We start from the raw sequence: 15,659 nt of genomic DNA, 5'->3' as shown, positions 1-15,659 counted from the left end.
AGTTTCAAATAGCAAAGTGGACCTATTCCAAGTCCCAAAATAAAAATCCGAACTAGATAACCATAAAGTCAACCTACGATCAAACCTAGGGAATTTTCAAGCATTCAAATTGCTAACCTTCGGCAAAACAAGTCAAATCAACCTAGGGACCTCCGAATTCAATTTCGTGTATATGCCCAAGTCCAAAATCACAATACGAACCTACCGGAATCATCAAAACACCAAGCCGGGATCGTTTTTCAAATATTGACTATAGTCAACTCAAGTTATTTTTAAAGCCAAAAATCACATTTTCTTCAAATTTTTACGTAAAAATTTTCCGGAAAACAACACAGATTGCGCACGCAAATCAAGAAATATCAAATAAAGCTAATAAAGGTCTCGGAATACGGAAGTAAGGGCTAGTACTCAAAACGACCTATTGAATCGTCACAGTATTATTGCTTTATCACGGTGAAAATCCCCAAAACGAAATTAGCATCAAGGATTGAAACTTCGTGCATCCTATTATCAAATAATCCTTGTTTTTCAACATCTAGGATGGCGTTGAGCCATCTGGTTAGATTACAGCTTACAAAGGGCTAGTAAGTACAATATCTTTAAATTTCCACCGAATTGGCTACATTCATAATTCTTTCACTTTCAATTATACACAATACACTTTGTAATAATTTATTTTCTTTCTAAAAAAAGATTATAATTCTGTTTAATCATTTTAACTTAATAAATATCGGTTTTTAGCAAAGTGATTAAATGAACAAATAAATAACCTACTATTGAGAAAAGATATTTATATTTCAAGAAAATGTTACACACACAAGCAAGTTTTTTTTTTTCCTTTTGTCTTTTTTCGCGTGGAAAAGAAAAGAAAAGATCATCCAATCCAATGAAGAGAAAAGAAGAATGAGGATTTCATCCAAATTGTCTCTTTCATATTTTCCAACCTTTCTTCTCTTCTCTCCATTCCTTATCTTTTGGAACTTGGAGGGACTATATTTTCCTATGCAATCCAAAATTATATATCTGTGGATAAGATTTTCAATATAACAAATTCTCTCAACTCATTTCTTCTCTGATAGTATAAGAAACCAACAAGTTGCACTAGTACCGCATGCAAATAAATCTCTCGGATAAAGGTACTCCATTTTTCCTTTATTTTTCTTCAAGAAGTCACTCAAGCTAAATTTGGTTTTATGCTTAGTGATTCTTGAATATTTTTTATTGGGTTGATAGTTAGTGTTTCTACTGGGATGATTTTGTTACCTTTTATCTTGTTTGCCCGGTTCTTTGTGTTGTGTTTAATGTTTTCTTGGTCTGACCTTTTCTTTTTTTGTTTTGAGAAATGGGTTTTTTGTAGAGTGAGTAATGCTTGTTTGGTTGATTGCAAAATGGGTTAATTTGGATTTCAAAAATTTCTTGTGTAAACTCTTTGCCGTGTCTTCTTTAACTGTGGGGGGGTTTGGGGGGGGGGGGTGAATGGGGTCCTTTTCTTGTGTTACACTAGTCTTGACTGATTGATCTTCAAATTAATTGATTTTGGGTAATTCCGTGAACTATGATTATCCTATTGTTGTTGATTAATTGTGTAGTTTGTGAATCACGCTTAACACGAAAAGTTACTAGAAAGAACATTGTTAAGATCAAGTCCTACTCATCTGAATTATTTTGGTCAGTGGACATGATTCTTCGTAAGAATCTGTTTGTTCTTGTTTCGGCTTGAAAGAAGAATATGCATGAATCCCCAAATTCAGGTGTAAATGGGTATAATTTGCAAGAATATGTTTATTCTAGTATTTCTTCTACAGATTGGAGGAGGATTAAGTTTTGAATCCCCAATCTTAGGTAATCACAGGAAGAGTATTACAGATATTAGATATTAGATCAATTCTATATCTCCATGAAATGCTTGCCTTTCATTCAGTGGATTCTCTAGTTTAGATGCTTCATATTTTGTAGAACTTGACCAAGTGCAAATGATAAGTCGTGTTGTTTTAACATTTTCAAGCTTTATCCGAAACTTGAAATCAACCTTGAAAACAAACCTCACTATTATTAAAGATTCTAAAAGCAACATTCATTTTCAACAGTGTGGGACAAATTCCGCACTTAGCTGGACTGTACGACCTGAATAACTGTTCGGAAATATGTTCTGGACAGTGCACTGAAATTGTTGCCTACATTTCATTGGCCTATAGGTATAATGGACTTAACTTACTAAATAGCAGTTTATGTTGGTTACTTGCTTCACATTGATCTACTTCAATTCTTAATTGCTTGTATACTTCCTGAGTGTGAATCTTTTGTCATTAGTAGGCCTTGCTTTAGGTCAGTGTCAGTGAATTACCCAGTGGAAAAATGTCTATAATCATATCGTGTTTAAATTCTTGCACTGATCCCCTTAAATACACTTTCTCGTGATATTTCCCGCAGTCTCTTAGCTTCACATTTTTGTTACTGTTGTCCCTTTAGGGACATCTGATAATGTTTCTAGTTAATTTGTTTGTGAGCTTCCAAAGTAAGCCTGTTTACATATTTTCTAAAGCCAATTGAGGACACCAATATTCACTTGGCAAACATTTTTAACATTTTCAGGAAATTACATGGATGATTTTGGAAAAGAAAGGCAAAACTGTGAAACATATCGCAAGAAGTCGGGTATGAGGACCCTTATCAGAAAAGAGTGGCTGCATGCATCGCCAATCAAGGTACATTTAATGTGATAACATGTTACTCAATTCTTCCAATTTATATGACACCCTTCAAATTTTGAAACGTTTCAAAATGTTTGATATCATACTATTTTTATACGACTCACACAACTTTCAAGAATTCAAATCCATTAATTTGACCTTAAATGTTGATATGATGTTTTCCCTATCTATCTAATAGTTCATTTACCTTCATTATCACTATTATAACATACAAATTAACATCTTAAACTTTGTACCCAATAAAATGCTGACATACAAGGTAAATGAAACGTTGGAGAATCATATTATGCTGTAGATTCTCTACTTTTTGGCATACTACTTGTATACAGGAGAGTTTTCCATTCTTAACAAACTTATTTACATTTAAAAAGATCTAAAAACTTCAGTCTACCAGAGGGCTACCTGTTCGTTTGCGAAAGTTTTTCTTTCTTTTTATAGTTTACGATTGTGGTAGTGCATCTTTGTCTGTGTTTGTCCTACGCATGCTGCACACTATCTAATCTCTAGGTTGATATCATCAGTCCACATTAATTGACTAGTTAACACTCTATAATTTTTAAGTCCTCAATCTACGCCACCTAACATGTGAAGTTAGCAGTCTATGTCAATTGACTTGTCAAATCAACAGGCAATATTCAGCTCACCAGTAGTCTGTGTCAGTTGACATCAAGGTATCGACCCACTTTTACCTGGTGAGAGCCATTTCATTGCAGTCAGAGCCACATCATTAAAAATCATCACCTAGTGTGGAACCAGCTTGCGACATACTTGTTTTTGTCAACAATTTGATCAAGCTGGCAGCATAAATGCCTTTGACTTCTGTTATGTTCTACTGATTCACAATAACGCTGTGGCCAAGTTAGTCTCATGATAGTGCCAAATCAATTTTATTTTCAGCAACACTTTCCAGTTTGAGTTGCAAATTCAAGTTGTTTTACGTTAAGGGTGCATCTTAAAAATCAAGAAAATCTATTAGAGTATTTTGTAGAATATTCTTAATGATTATCTCATTATTGAAAATCAAGAGAGTCATTAAGAACTTTGTGAAAATAATTCCTAATGATTATGTCATAATAATCAGAAATCCCAAGAATTAGGTTACTTTCCCTTTATCATGTTACTCAACTCCTATAAAAGGAGCCCTCTTATATCTTATTAACCTCCAATTTCAACATAATAGTTTTCTCTCCTTTTCTCCCCCACATTGCGCATCTATATAGTGGGATGCGTGAGTCACTTAGTACACGGTCTGCCCATTTTGGGTAAACATATGAAGGGGATTATTGCAGAATGTTTTGAGTTGGGATAAGACGGACACTTCCACTGGCATATGTTGGTAATTCTAGCCTATCTCCTGTTAAAAGTCCTTGGATTTGCTAAGAAGAAGGCATCATTGGTTCTATCCAAACAAAATTTGAGGTCCACGTCGAGACGAGGACATATAATTGTACCTTCTATGCCACTAGCAACCCTTTTAGAATGTAGAATAGTTTTTCCATTTTTTTTGGTTTTGTTCTTTTCCTTCAAGTCTTCCTTTGGTAATTTGTTTCTGTACATTCTTTCCCTTATCCTGAAAAGAATGATGGTTTTCATTATATATAAAACTGACTCCAAAAGAAATTGTCTTTAGTGTAAATATGATTATATGTTTGTATGATTGCCTGCAGTGTTAATAAGGTTGAAGGATGTCTTTTTTTTTGGAGAAGCACTAGTAGAAATAAATGAAACCGCTAAATAATATTGCTTGAACAACAAAAATCTTGTCATGGGTATTGAATTAAGGAGTAATAGAATGTAGGACTGGGGCTTAACCTGATAGCAAATACTAACACAGGGTTGATGTTTCTTTTATTGATTCTAAATGCGGGGTTCCTTTTTCATTTTTCTCTAATAGTCCTCTTACATAGAGTATTAGTTTCAGTACCACATGAAGTTGAAACATCAAAATCTGAAGCTAATTTATTAGATTTCATTCTTTACAGGTAACTTTTACAGTTATCTTTGATTTAAAAACAATTTTTTTTTAAAAAAAAAAGGATAATTGCTCTGCTGTTGTAGTTCAAGATCAGTGGTTGTTGCTAAAATTTAAAAGCCTTTATGACTGCAGGAAAAAGATCCAGACGATAAGATGCCACTGCGACCAACACCTGAATCTGGCCTCTGCACCTTTTGTGTGAATGGTAATAGCTGTAGAACTGTTCGCTCAAGAACAAAACTGATGAACACTGTTTTAGAAAGAGGGAGGCCCAAGGAAGCCGAGCTGATCTTTGATAGTTTGATTAAAGAAGGGCATAAACCATCTCTAATTACATACACTACCCTCTTAGCTACTTTGACAGCCCAGAAGCGTTTCAATCACATCCATTCCATTATATCTGAAGTGCAAGAAAATGGTATGAATCCAGATCCAGTTTTCTTCAATGCTGTTGTTAATGCGTTTTCTGAATCTGGAAACATGGAGGAAGCAATGAAAGCCTTCTTACAAATGAAGGAGAGTGGGATAAAGCCTGCAATCAGCACTTTTAACACTTTGATTAAAGGGTATGGAATTGCTGGAAAGCCTGAAGAATCTATAAAGATAATGGAGTTAATGTCGCAGGAAGTTAATGTGAAACCAAATCTGAGGACATACAATGTACTTGTTAAAGCATGGTGTAACAAAAAGAATTTTGCTGATGCATGGAATACGGTGGATAAGATGATAGCTTGTGGTTTACGACCGGATGTTATCACTTACAATACGATAGCAGCAGCTTATAGTCAAAATCATCAAACTGAAAAGGCGGAAAGAGTGATTTTAGAAATGCAAAGGAACAATGTGCACCCTAACGAAAGGACTTGTGGCATCATTATATCTGGATACTGTAAAGAAGGTAAAATAAAGGATGCCTTGAGGTTTGTGTACAAGATGAAGGATCTTGGAATACATCCTAACCTTGTCATTTTCAATTCACTGATCAAAGGCTTCCTTGACATTTCAGACGGAGACAGTGTTGATGAGGTTAGTATTGGTATATCTTTTGATTAATAACTATTAACCTTCTATTGTATGTGAAAAAAATAAACTAATGATTGTTGGCAGATTAGATGCCACTGTTCTTCGCCTTACAATAAAAGAATAAGTAGGGGGAACCGAAGTAACTTCCTCTTTCTTTGATGTTTAACATCGCATTTTAACTTATAAGAGTGAAAGATTGATATTATATGACTTTGGGGGGAAAAAAGGTAGAGAAATTGTATTCGTAAATGTTCGAAATGTCGAAGTGAATGTATAGAAACCCAAATATGAGGCACTTTCAACTTCTTCTTTTTTGGAGTGACGCAATGAACACAAGCAAAACTACAATTTCGGCGACTGCAAATCAGATGAAATTATATCAAACTAATCCAATAAGAAGACACCTAGCGTTTGGAGATTAGAGCCACTGACCTCAATATCCTTGCACCTCCTCAGCCTTATCACTTTAGCAGGGCCTCAGTGGCAAATTTTGTACCCCTATATTGGGACTCATATAAGGCCCCATTTTAACAAGTCCCGTTTAAACAGAATACCGGAAAATCAGGTTACGAATTGTTCCTTCTTTGAATGATGATAACTTTTAGACTTGCCAGAATGAAAAGCCAACTTCAAATTGAAACCATGGGGTAGGGGTTTTAGAAGAGGTATTTTTCTTTTTCTGTCTTCTCTTTTCACATTGTAATAGAAAGTGAAAACGCCCTCTGCAGGCTAGTAAACTAGAAAAAAGAAAAGGAAAAAAGAGTGGAAAAGCATACTGAAAGGGAAGTCAAAGATTCAATAGAGTTTGAATGACTAAAGCATTGTAAGCCATGAAGAAAAATAAAAAGCTGGGAGAATAGAAAGTCAAAGATTCAAGCAGAGTTTGAACAACTGAAGCCCTAGTAGTTTGGAGCTGAAAGTTGAAAGCACCGTTCATAAGTTGCTTGCTATAATATCAATGCTTTTACCTAATACAAGAAACTTGATACATCAAGCAACATCTTAACTAACTGAAAATTGTTATAAAAATGATGCAACACAAGTATTATTCTTGTTGCACAAGGCTGACAATTTTCATTCCCCAAATGATATCTGTATTGATTTACTTAAAAATGCTGTTTGAAGTCTTCTATATATATATATATATATGTGTGTGTGTGTGTGTGTGTGTGTGTGTTACGAACCACTTCACAAGTACATTTTCCACTTGAAATGTTAGCATGGATCAGTACAGTCTAGGAGACAGGACACTAGTTAGAGCCACGATTGAGGTCGTATTTGTGCATGTAAGCATGATTTCGAATTTGCCTGCGTCATTCATTAGCCAATTCATTCATAGAATGCTTGCATTGAATGGCTGAATTTTACAGTTATATGCTTTTTTAGGAATGTAGAACTTCTGCATCTTTTTCTGTTTCTCTTCACACGCTTGCCAAATTCAAATATTTTATTAAATGTGATGTCCAATAAAAGGTTTTACTCTCCATCAATTTGATCAGGTTCTTACATTAATGGAAGAGTTCGGCGTCAAACCTGATGTCATTACTTTCAGCACCATCATGAATGCCTGGGGTGCTGCAGGATATATGGCTAAGTGCAGGGAGGTCTTCGATGACATGGTCGAAGCTGGCATTCAACCTGATGTCCACGCGTATAGCATTTTGGCCAAGGGTTACGTTCGTGCAATGGAACCAGAAAAAGCAGAAGAAGTCCTGAATACCATGGTTAAATCTGGGAACCTTCCAAATGTTGTGATTTTCACTACTGTAATTAGTGGATGGTGCACTGCTGGTAGAATGGATTGTGCAATGAGGATCTTCGAGTGGATGTGCGAGTGTGGGATATCTCCTAATCTGAAAGCTTTTGAAACTCTGATATGGGGTTATGCAGAAAATAAAAAGCCTCGGGAAGCGCAAGAGGTAATCCAAATCATGGAAAAATTCAACATTCAACCAGAGGAAAGCACTCATATGCTTGTTGCAGAAGCCTGTCGTGGTGTCGGATTAGCTGAGGCAGCAAATAGAGTGGCCAACTCAGTGGAAAAGCAAAACTTGACTAGTAAAGTTGATATGGAAGGCGAGGCAGAAGTGGAGAACTTGGAAAAAGTCTACCAGAAGAATGCTGTCCATCATTTTTATCCCAAATTGTTGCAGATACCCAATGAACTAATTAATGAACCAAAGGGACCAGTAAGTGCAGCCAAAAGAAGCCGTATGGTGCTAAGGGAAGCTGAATTTTCGTCTGATACTTTGTCTGCTGCGACAAGATCATTGCATATTAGCTGTAAACTTGGAATGCGGGCTCCTGTTGTTTGCCAGAGACAATTTCAAGTGCAGCTTTGTGCATCTGGTCAGGTTGGAAACTCATGTACAGCTGTGTTCTTGAACTGAAGAGAGAAAAGTGGTTGTGATTAGTGCACCTGAATGCAGCTGGTTGTGAAAGTAATGTGATTAGAGTCTTGTACATATAAAGAGTGACTTCAAATTGCTCATCTTTCCGAGTACATCTGTATCCACAGGTTTTGTAAAGCTAAATCTGATCATTTGACTCAAATTTCTTGTTGTCCATTGTATCTGCATACTGTGCAGCTGTAGAAATCATATTTGGATATATGCAAAGTCCATTTGTAAATGCACAGTCGATCCTCAGTACTCTTTACCTCCATGAATGACTCAATTGTAAGGGGCAATTTTATGTTGTTTGAAGTTTTACTGAGAACTATGTCTTTGTTTTATTCTTGGTTTTGATGAGAGGAAGTGGAGGTAGCAATACTATACATAACCCCAATCACTCCCTTTGTCCCACTTTATGTGACACACTTTCTTTTCTACTCTGTTTCAAAAGAATGATACTTCGTTTTTGTAAACTCTTCCATTTAAGTTTAGCATCCCAATTTGTATTGGGACTCTTACATTACTCATTTAAAATGAAAGTACATCTGAAACCTACATCACCACAGCACCACTCATTTAAAAAGATAATTTTGATACTTGGTATATATTTGGTTGTCTTCTTTAGTTCTTAAATTTTGTACTCAGTCAAATACCGTTGCATAAATAGGGATAGACAGAGTGACGTTTTCCTTGACTTGTTTTTGGATAGAAATCCTCCTATTTAATAAGATTTCTTTAGAAAGACTAATAGCTTGTTTGGCCAAGCTTCTAAATCAGCTTATTTTGAAAAGTGTTTTCTCAAAAATACTTTTGGTAACAAGCAGTTTGTGTTTGGCTAATTCATTTGAAAAGTGCTCTTGAGCAACAATTAGTCCCCAACTTTTAAAAAGTGATTCTAAAGTGTATTTTTTTCAAAAGTACTTTTGGGGAGAATTTAAAGCACTTTTTTTGTCTAAAAATCTTGACCAAACACATTAACTTTGGGGGAAAAAATACTTTTAGATATTAGGGTTTGTTCTTGAACAAAGACGACGGATTTTGGGGTTGAGCAACTTATTTTTCTGTTAATATATTTCAATGTATTTTCAACGAATCACGCTGTATTTTCATTGTCTTTTTTCTCATTGTAATTCAATGTATTTCATTGTATTCACTGTCTTTTTCTTCATTGTATTTCAATGTATCCCGTTGTATTATATGTATTTCATTGTATTCACTGTCTCGCTATATGCCATGAATGTATTCATATGTTTTTTTAATTAATATAATTTACGTATTCAGATATATTATATAATTTCTCTGAAGATTGCTATATTTTTGGTGTATTTTTCGGTTGAGAATCTTTTTTATAACTGAAAATACAAAATTTGTGTGTTATAATTGAGTTTGTTGAGTTATATTAGGAATCTATTATGTTAATTGATTCACTTTCCGTTTTAAAAACAGTGTAATCCCCTATTTCACGCCGTGAATACTGTCGAATACAATAATTTGTCCAGCTGTAATCCCACATTTCACTCCATGAATACAGTCGAATACACTCGAATACAACAACTGATTAGCTGGACTTCCCTGATTCACGTCTATTTTTGCTATTGTATTCATGAATACAATAGCTTAAATACATCAAATACATCTTATAACCACAGAAAAGTTATCTATAATTCGTAATATAGCAAATGGTATCTATAGATGGCTAATTACTACTAAAAGATAGTGCTTTATGAAAATTTCTCAAAATTGAATTTTGAAGTTAAATCAGCAGATATCCACCAGCTCAATGTTCACATAATCGGCAATATCAACAGCCCAAGGTATCAATATCCCTGCAGTTTAAACTGCTTCAAGTACAGAATGGAAAACACAAAAATTAGTAAGCATATGCATAAAGAGTTTTTCTTCCACCATAACATATTATATCAAAAATAGAGGCAGAATACCGATTCACTGACAAAATATTTGTTTCAAAACTAGAGAACTAAAAAAGATACAAAAACTAGACAGCCTTCATAGTGGCTTATCACTTGTTAGATTTATGTTCCATGAATCACTCAACAGTTAAAAAATCAGATAAACTTAAGTAGCTGTCTTAAGCTCAGCAGCTGCAGTGCTCGAGTAAACTGGGTGAAGCACGTGACCATCCTTGGGCTCAACATGCACCCATTTGCGCCCACTCAGCTTGTGGCGCTCAAACTTAACACAGCCTTCTTTCAAAGCATAAAGCGTGTGATCCTTCCCAATTCCAACATAGTTTCCAGGATGAAATCGGGTTCCCCTTTGACGAACAATAATATTTCCAGGTATCACTCTCTGTATGTAAAAAAACTGTGTTACAAAAAGAATACTGATGTTGGTAAGAAGGCATGCTCTATATGCAACATTGGAACAGAAAAGTTTCTCCTAAACTGATTAATGATTCATTCCATTTTTCCACAAGCAGAGATTTTTTTACCTCTCCACCAAATTTCTTCACGCCTAGATTCTTCGGTTTTGAATCACGGCCATTCTTTGTAGACCCTGCTGTCTTTTTGGTAGCCCACCTCCTAAACATCAAGCTCAATCCATCTCCGGAAACATCTTAAATTTGCCCAAAGGAAACATATGTCAGAGTTTCTAAACATTTCATCTATTTCCAAAGCATATGCTTTAGCAAAGAGTGCAACAAGATACGTACCCCTAGCGGTATTGTAAGCAGGTGTTCCTGTTACCAGCTCTCTGATATTTAACCTCCTAAACAACGATGCTGCAGCATTCATCATGTAATTCACCAAAACCAAATCTGGGGTTGAAGAAACGTATTAGAAGTTCATTAACTACAACATTACTTCATCAATGCAATGGTATGAGCATTTGCAACTAATCAACTATTTGATTAAGCTCACATAGAACAAATTCTGAACAGATCCACCATATCATGTACACGGTAAAACTAGGAGGGAAAGGAAAACTGAGTCAAATTGACACCTCGCCCTCCAGAGTCCTGCCATTGATTCTGGGGATCTGGAAAGTGAAAGTTCCAATTATTTGGATTTTCCTGTGGTTTTGCTTGCTGCCCTTCTCTCAAACCCCGTTGGGAATTTCTGATCTCTACTTAATACTGACTTAAAAACCTTCCAACCACCATTTATTTCCTCAATACTCCACTCCGTAATGAAGGGGATTCTACCCAGCCACGGAGCAGCAGAGACAGAAAGCATTTTTTATTGATTCCACTTTCTACTAACTAGTAGTTCGGGGCTAGTTGATTTGTCTCTCTACTAACCAATAATCACATTCTAAATTGTTAGAGAATTTAACTATCAATCCTCTATCATATTAACGTCGCTCAGAGATCGGTTTAGATGAACTATTTTTTTCTATGGAAATTTTAAATTAATTCAAGGCTCATTTGGAAGGAGGAATCCCTAATCCTTTCAACCTGTCATAAAATGCCTAAGAAAATTTAGATTTGAAGCACAAAGTCTAATCAAAATTTGGGTCTGCAATACAAACTCAATCCCAGTTATTTCAGCCTGTATTTGGAAATTTTTTTCAATTGACAATTAGATAACATTTCATCTGCTTTTTTTTTTTTAATCCAGATATTTGCATCCAAACGGATCTATGTCAAATACTACCATTTGGGATTGTTAGAAATAGGAATTGGTTGACTGAAGAATTAGTAAATGACTTTAAGTTTAGCTTGCACCCCAACTGGTAAATGCTCAATGTAACGTCACCATATAAGTTTTAAAATGATAAAATTACTAATACTCGCAAAAGCAGATTAGTAAAGCAACAACTTTGGAACTATTTAGTGCAAAGTATGTTATGCTCCAAAGCGAGTCTCAAAGTGTCAGTGTAGGTATTCATTATACAGCAGAATTCATACTCTATAATACAAGTCTTCAGACAATTGATTAATAATGCTTAAAAGGAGTGATTAGTACAAACAACCTCATTACTGATAGAAACAATTATCATATATAGGAAGCAAGCAAGAATTCTGTACACATAATAAAACAACAACAACAATTACCCAGTGTACAAATTATTCTGTACACATAATAATTTGTAGAAATCACATCTTACGAGATAGAGCGAGAAGAGAGCTTACAACTCGATATCGCAGGAGAAGGGGAGAGGAGGAAGTTTGCAGCAAAGGGGAAATTGTTGGCCGGAGAAGATTGCCGTAATTAAAAATTGGGCCCCAAAGAATTGGGCCCAGTTGAGTTTGACCCAACCCAAACTAACCTGACAGTTGTGTGACTTCACAAAAACACCCGTATGTAGATATGTAGAAATAACACTAGGCAGCCACTCTAAAGGGCTGCTATTTAGGAATTAGCTAGTGCGTCCTGAATTTCAGTGTTTCAGTTTAAATTTTTTGGGACAAAAGTGTCTTGAATTGTCCTAAAATTAAGATTTTTAGTTTAAAATTTCAGGACAAAATAAGTATTGACTAATGTCTAAATAGCATTCCTGAGTGGCTATCTGCGCACTTGCCCCCGAGATCTTCAAACAAAATGGGAATGTATGATTTGTTTTAGGAATTTTACACTGTATTGTTCCTTTTTTAAGAATTATTTACTCAATTAAAATCAACAACAACAACAACCCAGTAAAATTTCACTAGTGGGATCTGGGGAGGGTAGTACGTACGCAGACCTTACCCCTACCCCGAGGGGTAGAGTGGTTGTTTCCAATAGACACTCAGCTCAACAGGACGAAAAGAGACAATATATCAGTACCATCAATAAAAACCTTAGAAAGAAATAACAGCATCACAAGAATATATAGATGAAAAGCAAAACAATAACCAGTAGATAAAGCCCGGCACTAAGAGGAACGAAAGAGTTATGTGAACTCAACATTAATCACTTATAGTCTAAGATAAAATCCTAACAGACTAGCTTCACTCTAGCGCGCCGTAGAGATATGCACAACTACGTCCTAACCTACGACCCTAATGCTCGACCTCTACAACTTCCTGTCTAGGGCCATGTCCTCGAAAATCTAAAGCCTCGCCATGTCTTGCCTGATCACCTCTCCCCAATACTTCTTAAGCCGCCCTCTACCTCTCATCGCACCCACCAAAGCCAGCTGCTCGCACCTCCTTACCGGGGCATATAGGCTTCTCCTCTGAACGTGCCCGAACCATCTGAGCCTAGCTTCCCGCGGCTTGTCATTCATGGGGGTCACCGCCACCTTCTCCCAAATATCTTCATTCCTAATCTTATCAATCTTAGTGTGACCGCACATCCACCTCAGCATCCTCATTTCTGCTACTTTTATCTCTGGATATGAGAGTTCTTAACTAGCCAACACTTAGCCCCATACAACATAACCGGTCTAACCACCGCTCTATAAAACTTACCTTTGAGTATCAGTGGCACTATTTTGTCACACAGGACTCCAGATGCTGACCTCCACTTCATCCACCCCACCCCTATACGGTGTGTGACATCTTCATCGATCTCCCCATCCCCCTGTAAAATCGACCCAAGGTACTTGAAACTGCTCCTCTTGGGTATGACCTGTGATCCAAGCCCCACATCCAATCGCGCTACCATCGGCTCGACGCTGAACTTGCACTCTAGATATTCTGTCTTAGTCCTGCTCAACTTCAAACCCTTAGACTCAAGGGCCTGTCTCCAAGCCTCCAGCCTCTTGTTGACGCCGCCTCGCGTCTCATCAATCAGAACAATGTCGTCAGCAAATAACATACACCATGGCACCTCCCCTTGAATATGACGTGTCAGTGCATCCATCACCAGGGTAAATAGAAATGGGCTGAGCGCAGATCCTTAGTGTAACCCCATAACAACCGGAAAATGCTCCGAGTCGCCTCCACTGTCCTAACCCGAGTCTTAGCTCCATCATACATCTCCTTAATCACCCTAACGTAAGCAACCGGCACATCTTTTGCCTCCAAGCATCTCCATAGAACTTCTCTAGGAACCTTATCATACGCTTTCTCCAAATCAATAAACACCATGTGAAGATCCTTCTTCTGATCCCTGTACTGCTCCACCAACCTCCTAATAAGGTGGATAGCTTCCGTAGTAGAATGCCCCGGCATGAACCCGAACTGGTTGTCTAAAATAGACACGGTCCTCCTCACTCTCAGTTATACCACCCTTTCCCAAACTTTTATGGTATGACTCAGCAATTCGATACCCCTATAGTTGTTACAACTCTGGATATCACCTTTGTTCTTGTACTACGGAACCACCGTACTCCACCTTCACTCCTCCAGCATCCTCTTCGTCCTGAAAATAACATTAAACAGCCCAGTTAGACACTCCAAACCTGCTCTACCCACACAGCTCCAAAATTCTACCAGAATTTCGTCTGGCGCGATAGCTCCTCCCCTACTCATCTTTCGTATAGCCTCCACAACCTCCGCAACCTTGATGCGCCTACAATACATAAAGTCACGGTGACTGTGGGAATGCCCCAATTCACCTATCACAATATCCTGATCCCTTATTCATTTAGAAGTTTATGAAAGTAGGTGTGCCATCTCCGCTTAATCTGGTCCTCCCCCATCAATACTCTATCGTCCTCGTCTTTGATGCGCCTCACTTGGTCCAGATCCTGAGCCTTTCTCTCCCTTGCCTTGGCCAGCCTGAATAACTTCTTCTCCCCGCCTTTGTCCCTTAGTTCCTCGTACAGACGAGCAAAAGCCGCAGTCTTAGCCTCCTTGACCGCCAGCTTCGCCTCCTTCTTATTAGCCTCATATCTCTCACTGTTCGCTCTCCGCTCCTGCTGGCCAGTGCTACCTACTAACTTCAGTGCTACCTACTACTCAATTAAATAGCTTTTGAAATATTTCAAAAGTAGCTTTAAATGCTACTATAATATTTATAGCATGTAAGATTGAAAATGGGTATAATTATTTTCTCCGGCATGACCAGTATGGTGCGTTTACCTCTGGTTTCAATAGGGTTGCATTTCCTAGTCTCACCTTGAAAATGATGATACAAATACTATTCCCTCTATTTTAATTAATGTGTCTTAGTCGCACTTTAGAGAGACTATTTGATCTTAATTAAACATGTGTATAATGTGTCAAAATATCCTTCAATTTTATATTCTTAAATATATTATGTGAAAAATTGCTGTTAAAGAATTACTAAATATAAAAATAGACATTCTTTTTTTAAACATACTAAAAAGTAAGTAGGACACATGAATAAAAATGCGTATACGTTCCCACAGATTACTCTTCCTTAGAAGCTTAGAAACGTTCCCTTCTTTTTCTTCCTTGTTTCCAAAGATAGTTTATTTGTTCAGTTATGTCATGAACATAGTAATTATTTTTTCCTACAACACTAAACAAAAAATTTCAACAGCTTGTTGCTCAGAATTCTCATCACCATAATTTCGAATTCTCATTTCACCACCCTGCGCCTAGTAAGAAAAGAAGGAAAACCTAATTAACCGGAACACATTTGGTCTTGAAATATACCAGCCAGTTGATTATGTTATAGGACAGAGGAATTTATTCACAAAAAGGATTAGCTCCTTTTGTTACCAGCTGATCTTTGGATCTTTGTTACTAGTGTTTAGGAA

General features: G+C 36.7%; 2 protein-coding genes across 4 annotated transcripts; one reads left to right on the top strand and one right to left on the bottom strand.

The window, feature by feature from the left end:
• Positions 1-888: 888 nt before the first annotated feature.
• Positions 889-8,443, top strand: LOC109241061 (pentatricopeptide repeat-containing protein At5g25630). 2 transcript variants are annotated; one of them, XM_019407772.1, is made up of 4 exons: positions 889-1,136; positions 2,593-2,705; positions 4,819-5,712; positions 7,209-8,443. In XM_019407772.1, the coding sequence occupies exons 1-4, from the start codon at positions 1,112-1,114 to the stop codon at positions 8,097-8,099; spliced, it is 1,923 nt and encodes a 640-aa protein (XP_019263317.1). In that variant the 5' UTR covers positions 889-1,111; the 3' UTR covers positions 8,100-8,443. The 2 variants fall into 2 exon arrangements, with proteins under 2 accessions (XP_019263317.1, XP_019263319.1); XM_019407774.1 differs by lacking the exon at positions 889-1,136 and adding an exon at positions 2,037-2,195.
• A 1,516-nt stretch (positions 8,444-9,959) lies between these two features.
• Positions 9,960-12,334, bottom strand: LOC109241060 (50S ribosomal protein L27-like). Of its 2 annotated transcripts, none has more exons than XM_019407770.1 (4): positions 12,199-12,334; positions 10,777-10,881; positions 10,555-10,679; positions 9,960-10,412 (listed from the first exon to the last, which is right to left on the bottom strand). In XM_019407770.1, the coding sequence occupies exons 2-4, from the start codon at positions 10,859-10,861 to the stop codon at positions 10,179-10,181; spliced, it is 444 nt and encodes a 147-aa protein (XP_019263315.1). In that variant the 5' UTR covers positions 10,862-10,881; positions 12,199-12,334; the 3' UTR covers positions 9,960-10,178. The 2 variants fall into 2 exon arrangements, with proteins under 2 accessions (XP_019263315.1, XP_019263316.1); XM_019407771.1 differs by having other exon boundaries at positions 12,174-12,322.
• Positions 12,335-15,659: the final 3,325 nt, after the last annotated feature.

Source organism: Nicotiana attenuata, unplaced genomic scaffold (assembly GCF_001879085.1).
Source record: "Nicotiana attenuata strain UT unplaced genomic scaffold, NIATTr2, whole genome shotgun sequence".
NCBI lineage: Eukaryota > Viridiplantae > Streptophyta > Magnoliopsida > Solanales > Solanaceae > Nicotiana > Nicotiana attenuata.
Note: the sequence above shows the minus strand (reverse complement) of the source record. Positions and strands in the feature narration are given on the sequence as shown.